Source organism: Ammospiza caudacuta, chromosome 2, assembly GCF_027887145.1.
Source record: "Ammospiza caudacuta isolate bAmmCau1 chromosome 2, bAmmCau1.pri, whole genome shotgun sequence".
Taxonomy (NCBI): domain Eukaryota; kingdom Metazoa; phylum Chordata; class Aves; order Passeriformes; family Passerellidae; genus Ammospiza; species Ammospiza caudacuta.
The window spans coordinates 65,176,178-65,190,253 of record NC_080594.1 but is presented as its reverse complement, the minus strand read 5'-3'; the positions used below and the strand labels follow the sequence as shown (position 1 = coordinate 65,190,253).

The window sequence follows — 14,076 nt, the reverse complement described above, 5'->3', positions numbered from 1 at the left end:
TCCCCCACAAATATTACCTCTGCAAAGGGCAGCTCCACTGTGCTTGAGAGTCCCAGCACTCAAGCTTTCAGCAGTAGCCTGGATTCAGACCATTGAGCACTTTCAGGCTAAAGATGGACATGTAAAATTCTATTTGAGATATTGCAAATAGACAGTGTAAGTAATGCTGGGGAGGTTAGCAATCCTTTTGATAGTCCAACATGATAAATGAATGTGTAATTGGTCTTGCGCTATCTAAAGCTTCCTGAGTTCTGATGATTTCACATCTGGTTCTATGGCAGGCTTATAGTCTAGCCAATAGTGACTGGAGACTATAAAATGAAAACACATAATTTTCTGCCGCAAAGGACCTTTGAGTTCTTAGCCAGCAGCAAATTGTAGTTGCCGCTCTAATTCAGCAGGACACTCTTTCCACCAATCAAACACTTACAATGCCTTCAAAAACATGACTTTCATTTCGCGCAGGAACAAGCTGCTCAATTCACCAAGGCTCTGCAATGCCAGTGCAGCTGTTAATTCTCGATTTGCCTGCTGACACTCACAGCACAACACAGATTCTCAGAATGGTTTGAGTTAGAAGCAAATTTAACTAATCTTAGTTCCAATCCCCCGTCCAAGAGCAGGGATGGCACCCACTAGATCAGGTTGCTCAGGGCCCCATCCAATCTGGCCTCGAACATGTCCAGGGATAGGGCACCCGCAGGTTCTTTGGGCAACTTGTTCCAGTGCCTCACCCCTCTCAGAGTAAACAATTTCTGCCTTAACACCTCATTTAAATCTGTCCTCTTTTAGTTCAAAACTGCTCCCCTTGTTCGATGACTATCGGCCCATGTAAAAAGTCGCTCTCCGTCCGCTTTCTACAGACGAAGAACAAGCCGAGTTTATTTTCATTTTTAATATCTTTTTTCCCGCCTTAGTTTCCAGACGGGTCTACCTTCTTTCCCTCGTCCCAGCGCTGCCCGGGCGAGCACACACAAACCCGACATGCCCGCTCTCCGCTGTGGCCGCGCTGCTGGGCTCGGCACAGCGGCCACTACCCTCCCTGCCCGCTGTGCTCTCTGCCTGATGCCCGATGCGCTCCGTGCCCGCTGCGCTCCCTGCCCGCGGCGCTCCCTGCCCGCCGCCCGCTTCCCTCCCTGCCCGTTGTGCTCCCTGCCCGCTTCCCTCTCTGCCCGATGCTCGCTGCGCTCCCTGCCCGCTGGGCTCCCATCCCGCGGCGCTGCCGCAGCCTCCGCGGACGCGCCCCCGCGTCTGGCCCGCCCGCCCCCCTCCCGGCCGAGCCCGTGCCTGCTCCCCCGCTCCGGCCCTTCCCGCGGCGGAGGGGGAGTGTCCTGGGCGGCGCGCACATCCCAGCCCAGCCCAGCCCAGCGCGGCGGCGGCGGCGGCGGCAGCGCGGGGGAATGGGCAGCGGCGGGGAGCAGGAGCGCCGGGCGGGCGGCGGAGCGGGCGCGCTGCCGGGGCGCAGCCGGCGGCGGCAGCGGTGGCCGGGCATGGGGCCCCCGGGTGGTCGCGGCAGCTCCGGCGCCCGCGGCAGCCTGCAGGTGAGGGCCGGGCGGAGGGAGGGGGGACGCGCCGCGTCCGGCCACCCGAGCCCGACTTCGCACGCAGCAGCGAAATTGGCAACAAATTGGCTGAAAAGGACCAAAAAAACAGCCAAACAAACCAGACCGTGTATGCGTGGATATGTTTGTTGGATCTTTTTCTCTCCAAAGATCGGGGCAGCCGCGAAAAGTTTATATTTGTTGCTGCTGCCGGGTTGTGGCAAAGAGCCGCGGAAAAGCGAATGGGTGATTAGAAAGAAAGGAAGGGAAAAAATTTCCTCCGTGGAGAAGATGCCTGAAGTTACTTTCGGGGAGCTCCGTTCCATCTGTGTGCAGCGGGCGACACGCTCGCCAGCGCGGCCAACTTGCTCCGCGCAGCCCCTCCGCTCCGCGGCTCCTGCGCAGCTCGCGGTGTCCGCCGGCAGCAGAGGGACCGCGGGGGTGGCCGGGGACCCGTCACGGCGGGGCTGGAGCCGCCGGCTCCGCGGCCGCGGGAGGCAGGGACCCCCTCCCGGAGCGCGGCTCCTCCGCCGGGACCCCCGCGGGCTCCGCGGAGCCTCCCGCGGGACCCGTGAACATGCGGGAAAAACAGCTTTCGGGACAGGCATGGGGGTAGGAGCAGTGAGAGACGCGTTCCGTATTTCTGCTGGGGAAGGGAAAGGGGGCGAGCAGATGTTTGGGGATGTGCAAGGGGATGCCCCGGTTTGCGATGCGCTTGTTGTTGGGAGGAAAGGTGCCGCTGGTGAGACGCGGCTTGGGGCGGGGGCGAGAGGGAAAATGGCACGTCGGGGCGCAAGTGCTGCTGGGGGGCGGGGGGAGGCAGGGTGCCCCCGGGCCATCCTGGCACTGCCTATTTGCTGTGGGGAATGCAGCTGGTGTTGCCTGGAGGGTACAGATGGCGATGCCCTGGAAGTAGCTGCTGTAGTGGGAGGATGGTGGGGAGAGGGAGGATGGCTTCATGTTGCAGATGAAGCACTCGCTGCTCGAAGTGGCAGTGGGGGAGGCAGTGGGCGGGGGGAAGCGCCAGCCCTTCCTTACCCCCCTGTGCTTCTCTCTTCTCAGCACTTGCTCCTCTTCCTGCTCTTCGTTGGGCCTTTCAACTGCTTTGCCAGTTACAGCCGTGCCACTGAGCTCTTCTACAGCCTCAACGAGGGGCTGCCTGCTGGGGTGCTCATCGGCAGCCTGGCCCGTGACCTGCGGCTCCCAACGGCTAGCGGCCAGCAAGCTGCGTCTCTGCAGCCCCCGCTCTCCTTCACCCTGGCCTCCCATGGCTTGGGGGGACAGTATGTGCAGCTGGACAACCGCTCCGGAGAGCTGCACACCTCGGCGGTGGAGATAGACCGGGAAGCTCTATGCGTGGAAAGCAGTGGGGCCACCATCTTCGGGGGATCAGCTGCTGTCTCTTCCTCCCCGTCACCAGAGTCATGCCTACTGCTGCTGGATGTGCTGGTACTGCCGCAGGAGTACTTTCGCCTGGTGAAGGTAAAAATTGCTATCCGTGATGTCAACGACAACGCGCCCCGCTTCCCTGTGCCCCACATCCGCCTCTGGGTGCCTGAGAATGCGCCTGTGAACACCCGCCTGGCCATCGAGCACCCCGCTCTCGACCCTGACATGGGCACCAATGGTGTCCAGACCTACCGCCTGCGAGATAACTATGGTGTCTTCACCCTGGACGTGGAGGAGAACGAGAACGGGGAGAGGACTCCCTACCTGATTGTTATGGGGGCACTGGACAGGGAGACGCAGGATGAGTATGTGACAGTCATTGTCGCTGAGGATGGGGGGACTCCTCCGCTTGTGGGCAGCGCCACCCTCACTATTGGCATCAGTGACATCAATGACAACTGCCCCCAGTTCAATGACTCGCAGCTCAACGTCACTCTCTATGGGAATTCCAGCCTAGGGACACACGTGGCTACTGTCCACGCTGTGGACATGGACCTTGGATCCAATGCCCAGATAACCTACTCCTACAGCCAGAAGGTCCCCCAGCTATCCAGAGACTTGTTCCATCTGAATGAAAGCACAGGAGCCATCACACTCTCCACTAAGGTTGATGGGGACACTCCAAGGCTGCACAGGCTGATCATACTGGGCAACGGTCCTGGCTGTATTCCTGCCGTGATCACGGTGCTGGTGACCATCATCAAAGTCATGACGAGGCCCCCTGAAGTTGTTCCTCGTTTCATAGCTAACGAGGTGGAAGGGGTGGTCTACTTAAAGGAACTTGAGCCTATCAACACACCCATAGCATTTTTTACCATCAAAGACCCCGATGAAAAGTACAAAGTCAGTTGCTATTTGGACGGTGATGGGCCTTTCAGGCTTTCACCGTACAAGCCATACAACAATGAATACCTGTTGGAGACCACAAAGCCTTTGGACTTTGAGACACAGCAGCTGTATGAAATCTCTGTAGTTGCATGGAACTCTGAAGGATTTCACGTTAAGAAAGTTGTCAAAGTACAGGTTCTGGATGACAACGACAATTCACCGGTTTTCTCTGAACAGCTGATAGAATTGTCCATTGAGGAAAACAATGTTCCCAATGCTTTTTTGACCAAACTGCATGCTACTGATGCTGACAGCGGAGAAAGAGGGCAAGTGTCCTATTTCTTAGGACCTGATGCCCCTTCCTATTTTGCTTTAGATAAAACCACAGGAGTTCTTACAGTTTCCACCCAACTGGACAGAGAAGAAAAAGAGAAATACAGATATACTGTCAAAGCAGTAGATTCTGGATTCCCTCCGAGAGAATCAATAGCAACTGTCACCATCACTGTATTGGATAAAAATGATAACAGTCCAAGATTTATCAATAAGGATTTCAGCTTTTTTGTGCCAGAAAACTTTCCAGGCTTTGGTGAAATTGGAGTTATAAGTGTCACAGATGCTGATGCAGGGCAAAATGGATGGGTTGCCCTTTCAGTTCTGAACGGAAGTGATATTTTTGTTATAGATACTGGAAAAGGAGTTTTGAGAGCTAAAGTCTCCCTAGACAGGGAGCAGCAAAGCTCCTACATTCTGTGGATTGAAGCAGTTGATGGCGGTGATCCTGCCCTGTCTTCTACAGCAAAAATAACTATCCTTCTTCTGGACATAAATGACAACCCTCCTTTGGTCTTGTTCCCTCAGTCTAATATGTCTTACTTGTTAGTCCTTCCCTCTACCCTTCCTGGCTCTCCCATCACTGAGGTCTATGCTGTCGATAAGGACACCGGCATGAATGCAGTCATAGCTTACAGTATCATAGGAAGGAGAGGCCCTCGACCCGAGTCGTTTAGGATTGACCCCAAAACTGGTAACATCACCTTGGAAGAGTCACTGATGCAGAATGACTATGGCCTCTATCGGCTGCTTGTGAAAGTCAGTGACCACGGCTACCCAGAGCCTCTCCACTCCACCGTCATGGTGAACCTTTTTGTCAATGACACCGTCAGCAACGAGAGCTACATCGAGAGCTTGTTAAGGAAGGAGCCTGATATCAGTGTAGAGGAAAAGCAGCCACAAATATCCATAGAGCCTACACATAAAAAAATGGAGTCAGCATCCTGCATGCCTACCTTGGTAGCTCTTTCAATAATAAGCTTGGGTTCGATTGCTTTAGTAACGGGGATGGGAATTTACATTTGTCTGAGAAAAGGGAAAAAGCATCACAGAGCAGATGAAAACTTGGAAGTACAAATCCCCTTAAATGGAAGAATTAACCTGCACATGTTGGAGAAGAAACCAGTGGAGATTTCTAACATCTGATGTTTCTTTGTGTATAAGTCCAACATTTGAAAAACCCTGGAGGACACTAAAACACCTAGCTGTAGGTTGTATTGACAGAGGTTGCAATGAAGGACTGCTAATTTATAACTTAATATTATAATTGTAAATAGCTGTTTACAGTTTTTAAAATTCAATTTCAGTGTACAGCTTTTTTATGAAACGTTAGTAACTAACAGCTAGCACCCTGACTATAAAAAACATGGACAAAATTTCCAGCTTTCAAAAATCAATAAGATCAGTGAACATAAAAAGGGTAAAGGTAAGATGATTCTTTTAAACTCAAGTTTTAAAAGTATTTTTAACCACGAGAGGGCATCAAATGCTCCTGAGCAGGGAACTGTTCAAGGTACTGTCCATGAGATAAACAAATATATTTTAAGTATATTGATTTTAATATAAAATACCTATTGGCATACAGACATTTAACCATTACAAAAAAAAAAATGTCTGTCCCAATGTATGTATAATAAAAAGAATAAATATGTTAAAATGCACTAGTAATGAAAACCAGAATGTTTATTACCTCACAAGTAAAGCTTATACAGTAGGGTAGAAGAGGCATTAACAAGAAGTGCAATTCCTGTTGAGCAAGAATGCAAGATATTGTTATGAGAATCTGAACTGCTGTGACATATCATTCATTTTTCTCCAGATTCCACTCTCATTACCATTTCCTCCAGCAATCTGCTGGTCATTTTTATGGAAAAATTATATTTAATATTTCCTAAAGCAAATAATGACAGAGCCCCATCCTCATCCTCATAAACATGCCAGATGCAAGGAAGCAAGGGAATGGCTAAATCCTTAGTTGTCACAAACGTGGTGGTATTTTTTTGTACTTTGAGCAATCTGTCAGTAGTACTCCATTAGTTGGGTTGTGCAGTAGATTTTTGTTATGTGTTACTTCTGAATCTGAACTGCCAGATGAAAACAAAAATCACTTCACATTCTAAGGAATTGTAGGACTTTTTTTATTCTGACTGTTGCTCCTTTCTGGATCGGTATTTCATGTGAAAGATCTTGTTTCTGATTTTTGGCGACCATTCCTGGCTCCTTTTCATTGGCTTTGATTTTGGATTAGATCCAGAATCTAACTTGTAAGACTGGTGGCATATTTTCTTGATAATTTATTCTTTGCTGTATCCTCTGCAACAAAGCAGCAAATTTATCAGTGATGTATTACTTTCACTTCATTTTAAGAGCTAAGAACTATCTTTTGTATGATGATTGCATCAAATTTCTCTGTGTGAACAAGATAAATTAGTGTTATGCTTAAAAATTATTATTTTGATTTCTCGCATCATATGTCTGTAATGTACCAAAAGTGTTTATATGTCTGCAAATTAAAGCTATATATTTTCATAATAACTTATTCTCTCTCTCCTAGAATTTAAATTATAAAGCTAAATAATATTATTTCAGTTGTAAGAAATTCATTTTTCACAAGTTCTTAGGTGCTGGCTATCTTGTGTGACATAATGCTTTCACAAATTAGTACGTTTCTAAATCATTAATGACAGTTTATGCTGTGCTTCTTGAAATTACCAGCCAAGGCAACTGTATGTCAGCTGCTGTAAGTGGTGAGGCAGCTCATACCTGTTTTGAAAGTAGGGAATGCAATTTGAGGCAGTTTTTGATTTTTCTCTCTGTGACTGGCACATTACCTTGAACCTACTGAAATGTTAGGGTTTCTAATAGATACTGGTTGTACTTAGTCAAAGTAAAAATACTAGCATGATACCCATAATTTTGCCATCCTGGCTATAGGAATTTTTTTTTTTTTCAGGTTAGAATATTTTCTGTGTGGGCATGATTTGATAGCTGTGTCTCATAAAATTTAATTCAGCCTGTCAGAGCTTTGTGGTCAATCACCTCTTTTCCTTTATTTTCATCTTATCAAAATATAAAAATGATATTTATCCCTGAAATGCATTTGGCACAAAAATACTTTGTTTCTTATCTCTGAAGAAAAATTACATTATATCTTTGGAAACAGCTTCAGTATTACAGATACTGTGTATTGCTGTGGTGGTGAAGCTAGATCCTCTGCATTTTTCTCTTCAGTAAGGAGGCAAGGTAACTGAAAGACAGGATTCTTTTCATTGCTCTTCTCTTATTTCAATTAGCAGTCCAATATATTCTCAAGACAGTTTAAACAGGAGCAAACCCAAGACGTAAGAAATGCAATTAAAAAATAATCCTGATCCTTCAGTGTGTGTTCATATAACACTGGGCAGATGCTTTTATTCAGGTTTGACATAGTCTTGACCCTGTTTGATTAAGCTTTGGTTAAACATGCTGTTCTTGTTGCCTTTTCTTTTTTGTTTGTTTGTTTAGATGAAGCGTGTTCCTAATGTGCAATAAAATGCAATGTTACGAGCCTGTTAAAGCCAAAGTACTGCTCGTGAAGCATTTCACTTATGATTTTCTTCACATTTAAAGAAAATGGGTTTAAAATCACACCTTCAGCCGTACCAACACTTACTTGTGCAAAGGAGTTTATACTGAATAAGACCTTGCGGAGTACATTTTCTGCCTTCTGTGAGTAGTTTTTCTATGGGTGATGTCACTGAAAATGGCAAAATACACAGTGAACTGGATTTTTTACTCCATATTTTGTGTTACTTAAAAAAACATACACCTCTTAACATCAAGTATGAGAGGTAAACCTGCAATGTTGAGCATAAAAATGGTTTAAAAACCAACAAAACAGGAGTCTTACATTTGTAGAACCTGGGAATTTCTTCCTAAAAATACTCTTTCTCAGCTGTAAAATTCTTGATACTGTCTGTATAGCAAATATTTCTGTGATGTTTCTGTTTTCAAACTATCCCTTACTGAAATTCCTTTCACATGAAAACACATTTTTAATGAGTACAACTGAAGTAAATTAGACTCAGATATAAAAGGCCTATTTTATTACCACCTTGTGCAGTACACTTGCCAAAATATATGCAAATCTTGTTGAGACTGGTAGTTGAGCTGGCACAAAAATAAATGTCTCATTCATTTACAGTATCCACTGATCAATCTTAGAGTGGGTGCCCTTTGTTCATTTTTATAAAAAATGCAATTGTCCTAAGTTTTGTGTTGCCAAAGTCTCCTGAACTTGCTATGCAAACACTTTTTCATTAGAATTAACAAATTAAAAAATGAAAGACAAGAAATGGGCAGTGAGCCCAGTGGCAGTGGACAGAGAAAATCAGTCTTCTCTTTCTCCTTAATTTTATTCTTTTTAAAGAACTCTTTGAAGTTACTGTTTTGATGCAAAATTAACCTAACCTGGCTAAATATCAATAAAGGATGAGATGTAAAAGTGTGGAAAGGGAATTCGAGCTATTTGCTTTTTTGTGTGTGTAAAAACTCAGAAAGCACTTAATCTTATGGTCATTTATTTCCATTTTTCAGTATCAGGGTTCAAACATGCAACTGGGCCACAGTCCACTGAGAAGAATGTAAAAAGCTGCCACTGTCTCAGCAGGACATTCAAGGAGAGGTACAGTATCAGCAAAACTTGGCCTCTCTGACAGCAGTGACAAAACTTTGATTTCTGGCTGGGGTTTCATTGCAAATTTTCTGCCCCTAACTCCTGCTTTGGGAAGATTGCATTAAAGTACTCAAACAGATGAATTCCATGACTAATACTTCCCCTCCTGGTTCATTTCACCTCCTGGTTCAAAGCGATGAACTTTCTGGGAGCAGTGACGTGCATCACAAAAATACCTTGCAGTTTGGCATAAGTGGAGATACAAGGCACCTCTGCCACAAAGAAATCATCAGCTTAATATGCAGAGTGTTTTTTTCATAATTAATGTGCCTTATCAGAGCCATGTTGAAAGCTGATTGCCACTTTCCCTACACTGTGCTTCTCACCATCTTCTTGCAGACATTAGTTTCTTTGTACATTCCTCTTACCTATGTAATTTAGGGAGAAAAACAATGCAAAACAATTAATCTTTAAATTAATTAGCCAACTGAAACTAACAGCTTTATTTAGACCACTCTTCTTCAGAGCTGGAGTTTGAGGAGCTAAGCATGTTTAGCTCCATTACTGAAATAATTTGAGTTTAAAGGAGATATCTAGTGAAACTTAAAGTGGAAATAAACATATTTGGCACCCTCATTTACTATAGAGAATGTTCATATAGTTTTTATACAACCAGTAGTTGCCCAGTGAGATAAAAGTTGCAGAAATTATTTTTATGCTTTATTTTAATAGTATGAGAAATATTTTTAGGAAACTATTTGAAAGTTATTTGCAATATGTCATAGTTTACAGTTTTCTGAGTTAAAACATGCAAAAGTACTTGTGCAGCCAGCATTGCTATTTCCTTTTCCCTCTCTGTACCAGACTGAACCAGCAGATAGGATAAAACTGTCATCTGCATTCTGAGATGATGAGATTCAAGGATTTCAGCTCACAAACAAATATAAAGTTATACAGCTCTCTTTTTCACATTATGGATGAGAAAAATACTTTTATTCTTATACACAGATTGCTAACTTACATAATCTTTCTGATATGTTCTATCTGAATGTTTCAGTGATTTCTGCTATATTTGCATTTTAGTTTCATTACAAACTGAATTTTAAATGCCAAATTTCAACTCTCAATTTTTTTCTGACAAGACTACTTTAAACAGGTGCTTAGAAAACATTGTTCTGAATGAAGAAAAGTTGAATCATGTATAATGCATTCAGTCATTTATTCCTCTGCTTGTAAAAACAAGTAGAGGCTTACAGGTTGAAGTTGCAGGTTTGCATATTGCTAGCTAGCACTGCTGCTAAGTAGCAAACACTTTAACTGAAATACATTGTAAGGAATTATTTCAGCTGTTCAAATCAAGAGGACTTGCATTTTAAGCACCAAGTTAGAAGTTTGTCTATTCCCAGCAGCCCTGGCAGCATTGATTTAATGTAATGTACTATTTTGTCCTATTTTCCATCTTCAATGTCTGAGTGAAGTATTCATCCTCAGAGCAAGGCAGTGAGATGAGAACTCATCCCTTTGAGCATAACAGGAGTGACAGCTTGATTTCTCTATCTGTGTGCCAGCATCTAGTGCTACCTGAGATGCCTTAAGGTATCCCCCCTCGCCTCGAGCTGCTCCTCGGGGGAGTGCAGGCTTTCTCTCAATGAGCTATCATATATGCCAGATCAGTGCAGATGCTTTGGCTCCTTTAGAAGGTGTTCAGTAAATGCTGATGTGTGTTGAATTGAGTCTGATGTGATTCATCTCCATATTTACACATCTATCTTGGCATGGCTACAGACAGGTATTGACCACTGAGCTCAGAGTCTGAGCTTCCACTATAATCTGAGTTTCATCAGCACAGGCAATACAACTAGAGAGTGCTTCAGTTTATGCTAAAGTGGGAATTCAGGCAAGGTTTAGCTGCTCTGAAAATTAGTATAAAGTACTGTCTAGATTGCCCTGATTGCCCTTGAGCATCTCAAGATTCTGCACAGTGCTGTCAGGGAGTCTTGTGCCTTTCTGGAGTAGTAGCTAGGTGCCAGGAGAGCAAAGCAGCTAAAGATGATGTGAGAAAACTATTGTTACACATGCATATCCCACATATGGTGGTGACACAGTGAGTGTATCACCCTTTCCATTCCACTGAGCAGAGCTTGACAGACTGTAACAGGAACATAAAACATAGATCAGAGACATCTGATACTTAGTATCAGAGCCAAAAAAATAAAAATACCTGCAAGCCTAAAATGTAACTACTATCATAACTGACTGATAACTTCTGAAGCCTAAATTCATCCTATTTATTATTGCATGCAAGTCACTCCTACAGGACACTGTAAAAGGTGTACCTTTGATTTATACGATGGCAGAGCACTCAGTGCTGAGGAGGTAAGAAAATCTTATTTTTCAAGTGTTATCCGTTGTGTATGTGGAGCAGATGATAGCACAAACACTCTTTAGCTTTCTTTTGGAAACTGAGCTGTTGTTTTTAATATAAAGACTCAAATGTCAAAATCTTCCAAGGCTGAAGAGACACAATCATGCTTTGTCAACTAGATGAGCATTCCATGGAAATGGAGATACTTGGCCTTGAAACACTTCAGAAACTTTTCTTTAAACAATCAGCGACAGTTGAGGGGTGAGAAAACCAGGGAAAACACAGTTCTATGCTTTTTCCTCCTTGATGAGCAGACTCTGGTATGCACACAGACACACAAAAAATTGAAAACGTTACCTTAGATATTTTTCAGATGTAATAGTCTCCTCAACGTTCAGAATTTTTCAAACCTATTACCTTTATTTGTGCTGCAATGGAATGAAAATTACACCTTCAAGACATTTATGGGATAAAGGTTGGTCATCTTCTGTCTAAGGCTCTATTTTCTGAGGAATGTATTTCTCAAGACATTTATGGGATAAAGGTTGGTCATCCTCTGTCTAAGGCTCTATTTTCTGAGGAATGTGTTTATAAAAGGTCTGGCTGACAGGGTACAAAGCAGAACTGCTTCTCAGGATGGGTTCAGGACAGATGAAAATAGAAAAGAACAGAAGACAGCAAGAATAAATAAATGCAGTCAAAATGAAAGTGTCCTTTTCTAAGATCGCACGTGAGAAACAAAAATAAGTGGTCAGAAACAATAAAAAATAATATTTCTGAATGTACTGGATTTACTGTGTTTCATTAGCAGTGTTAAGCATCCCCTTTCAGCAATTGCTCATCCTTGTTCTTAATCTCTAAGGATGAGAGCTTGTTGCAGAGCTTTAGTACCTCCTGACATAATCTACTAACACAAAATATATTAAAAACTGATTCGCATTGTCAGCAGGTCACAATTGTATAGAGAAATCAAGGCTTTGAGTAGAATATTTGAAAGTGTCTGTTTTATTATGATAACAGCGTTCCTTTTTCCTGGTGCTTTTCTCTCGTGTTATTATATTGGGTGCATTCATTTTTGCCAACTCAGGACTAAGCCTTATTATAACAAACATTTGCATCTTCTCAGCCAATATAGAAGCTGATACTGTGACATAATTTTTCCTGTGAATGCTGTTAAAGTAATGAGAACTTTTTTGCAACAATACACAAATAGCAGATATGCTTCTGTCCTCACTTTTCTAAAGTGCATAGGGTAACCTTCTTTATGAATGGAATAAACATTTCCTTACAGTAGGACAAGAGGGTTTTGATATAACCCTGTGTTAATACACAGGTGTACATCCTGCAGATGTTTTTACAAATCGTTCCCTTGCATATCTCTGTAGAAGTTGTAGAAGTCATATCCTCATTTTGAGAGTGTCTTATTTTTTTGTTAGAAGTCATAAGAGAAAAGCAAAGGCCACACAATTATACTGGTGGTCTCTTCTATTTGTTTCTGTTTATCTAGGTACATTTAGCTGGACTAAAACCACAAGGATGCTTGTCTTTAACTGGTTTATCTTTGAATTTGAATTTTGAAACATCGTATATAAAGTTAGGCACCTATAAAGTAGATATGCAAATAAACAAGAAAGCAATAAAGGAAGGAAGCATGCAGGAAAAAGAAATGTTTTGGAGTAACATTCAATCTTGACATTTCAACATAAGGTAATTAATGTATTAATCTCCTCAAGGACATTTTTCAGTTTTCTCAGACACAATGAAAACAATTCAGTTCCTTCAGCTGTGTGCACATGGGGCACACCCTCAGAGCCTTTGCTGCAGTCCTTTCAGGAGGTGAGCAGCCTCATCTCTCACCAAGGTAAATCTGCCTTAAAAGTGTTCAAGTATTCATATTAAATTATAGTTTAATATGGAAAAAATCAAACCAACTGATACTGTCCATCTCTATCACAACTACTTTGAAGGCATCAAAAATTAAATATTTCAGGGCTGGAAAATTTGTATTGGTTGTAAGTTCCATTTGGTATTGTCTTTGATATTGACTATCAACATCTATCCACTAGTAATTTTATTTGAATTAATATATTTGACAAATAGTTTAATCAACAATATTTTTATCACTTAGAAAATATTGAAACAAAATCCACAATTTTTTTTCTTTTCCCCATTTTATCTCCTGGAATAAAAATTACATTTTTAAAAAGTGATACCTATTTTTGTGTCATTATCAGCTATAATAAGGAATTGTAAAACCTTTACAGACCATTCGAAGATTTTTCTCTTAATATTTTTCTTAGAGCCTGGTAGTATTTTGTCATTTTTCAAATAAGCTTTTAGACGTTGTCTTGTAAAATAATGAAATTAAAAACTGCTAAAGGATGGGATTTCAGAACTAACAGCATCTGGAATTGCCAAATGCCAAATTCCCAACACAGATTCATGTAATCCAAACTTAATAGATCTGACAGGCAATTTGGAAGTAAACACATCTCAGATTGCTCCTCTAATCAAGGCAACTCTACAAGTCTCTTGCTGCAATATGGATGGCTTATGACATATCTCTGCTCTCAGCTCACAGTAGAAAACATTACAGCAGAGCCCTCTCAAAGGCTTAAATATCTGAAATTAAACAGAGTGAATCTAGGTTGTGTACTAGAAAAAGAGAGAACCAAGTGTCATATTTCCCTTTCCCAGTTATGGGGATGGGAAACACTCCTAAAGCGGTGCCACATATAAAATCTCTATGCTGAGACAACTTCCTTTTCCAAGTATGGAAGTTTTTGTGTTGGCATTTGCTTGGGTTATTTATTTAATTTTTGTAGGTGTGGAGGTAAATTTCTTTGAAGTGATAGGGACAGCTGCATTTGATGCAACTGGCAGGTTTTTGCCATGTCACTTTTTGA

General features: G+C 42.7%; 1 protein-coding gene across 1 annotated transcript; it reads left to right on the top strand.

Moving 5' to 3' along the window:
• The first annotated feature begins 1,490 nt into the window (after positions 1–1,490).
• PCDH20 (protocadherin 20) lies at positions 1,491–6,678 on the top strand. Its single transcript, XM_058800151.1, has 2 exons — positions 1,491–1,541; positions 2,604–6,678. Exons 1-2 carry the CDS (start codon positions 1,491–1,493, stop codon positions 5,295–5,297), a joined length of 2,745 nt encoding a protein of 914 aa, XP_058656134.1. The 3' UTR covers positions 5,298–6,678.
• The last annotated feature ends 7,398 nt before the right edge of the window (positions 6,679–14,076 follow it).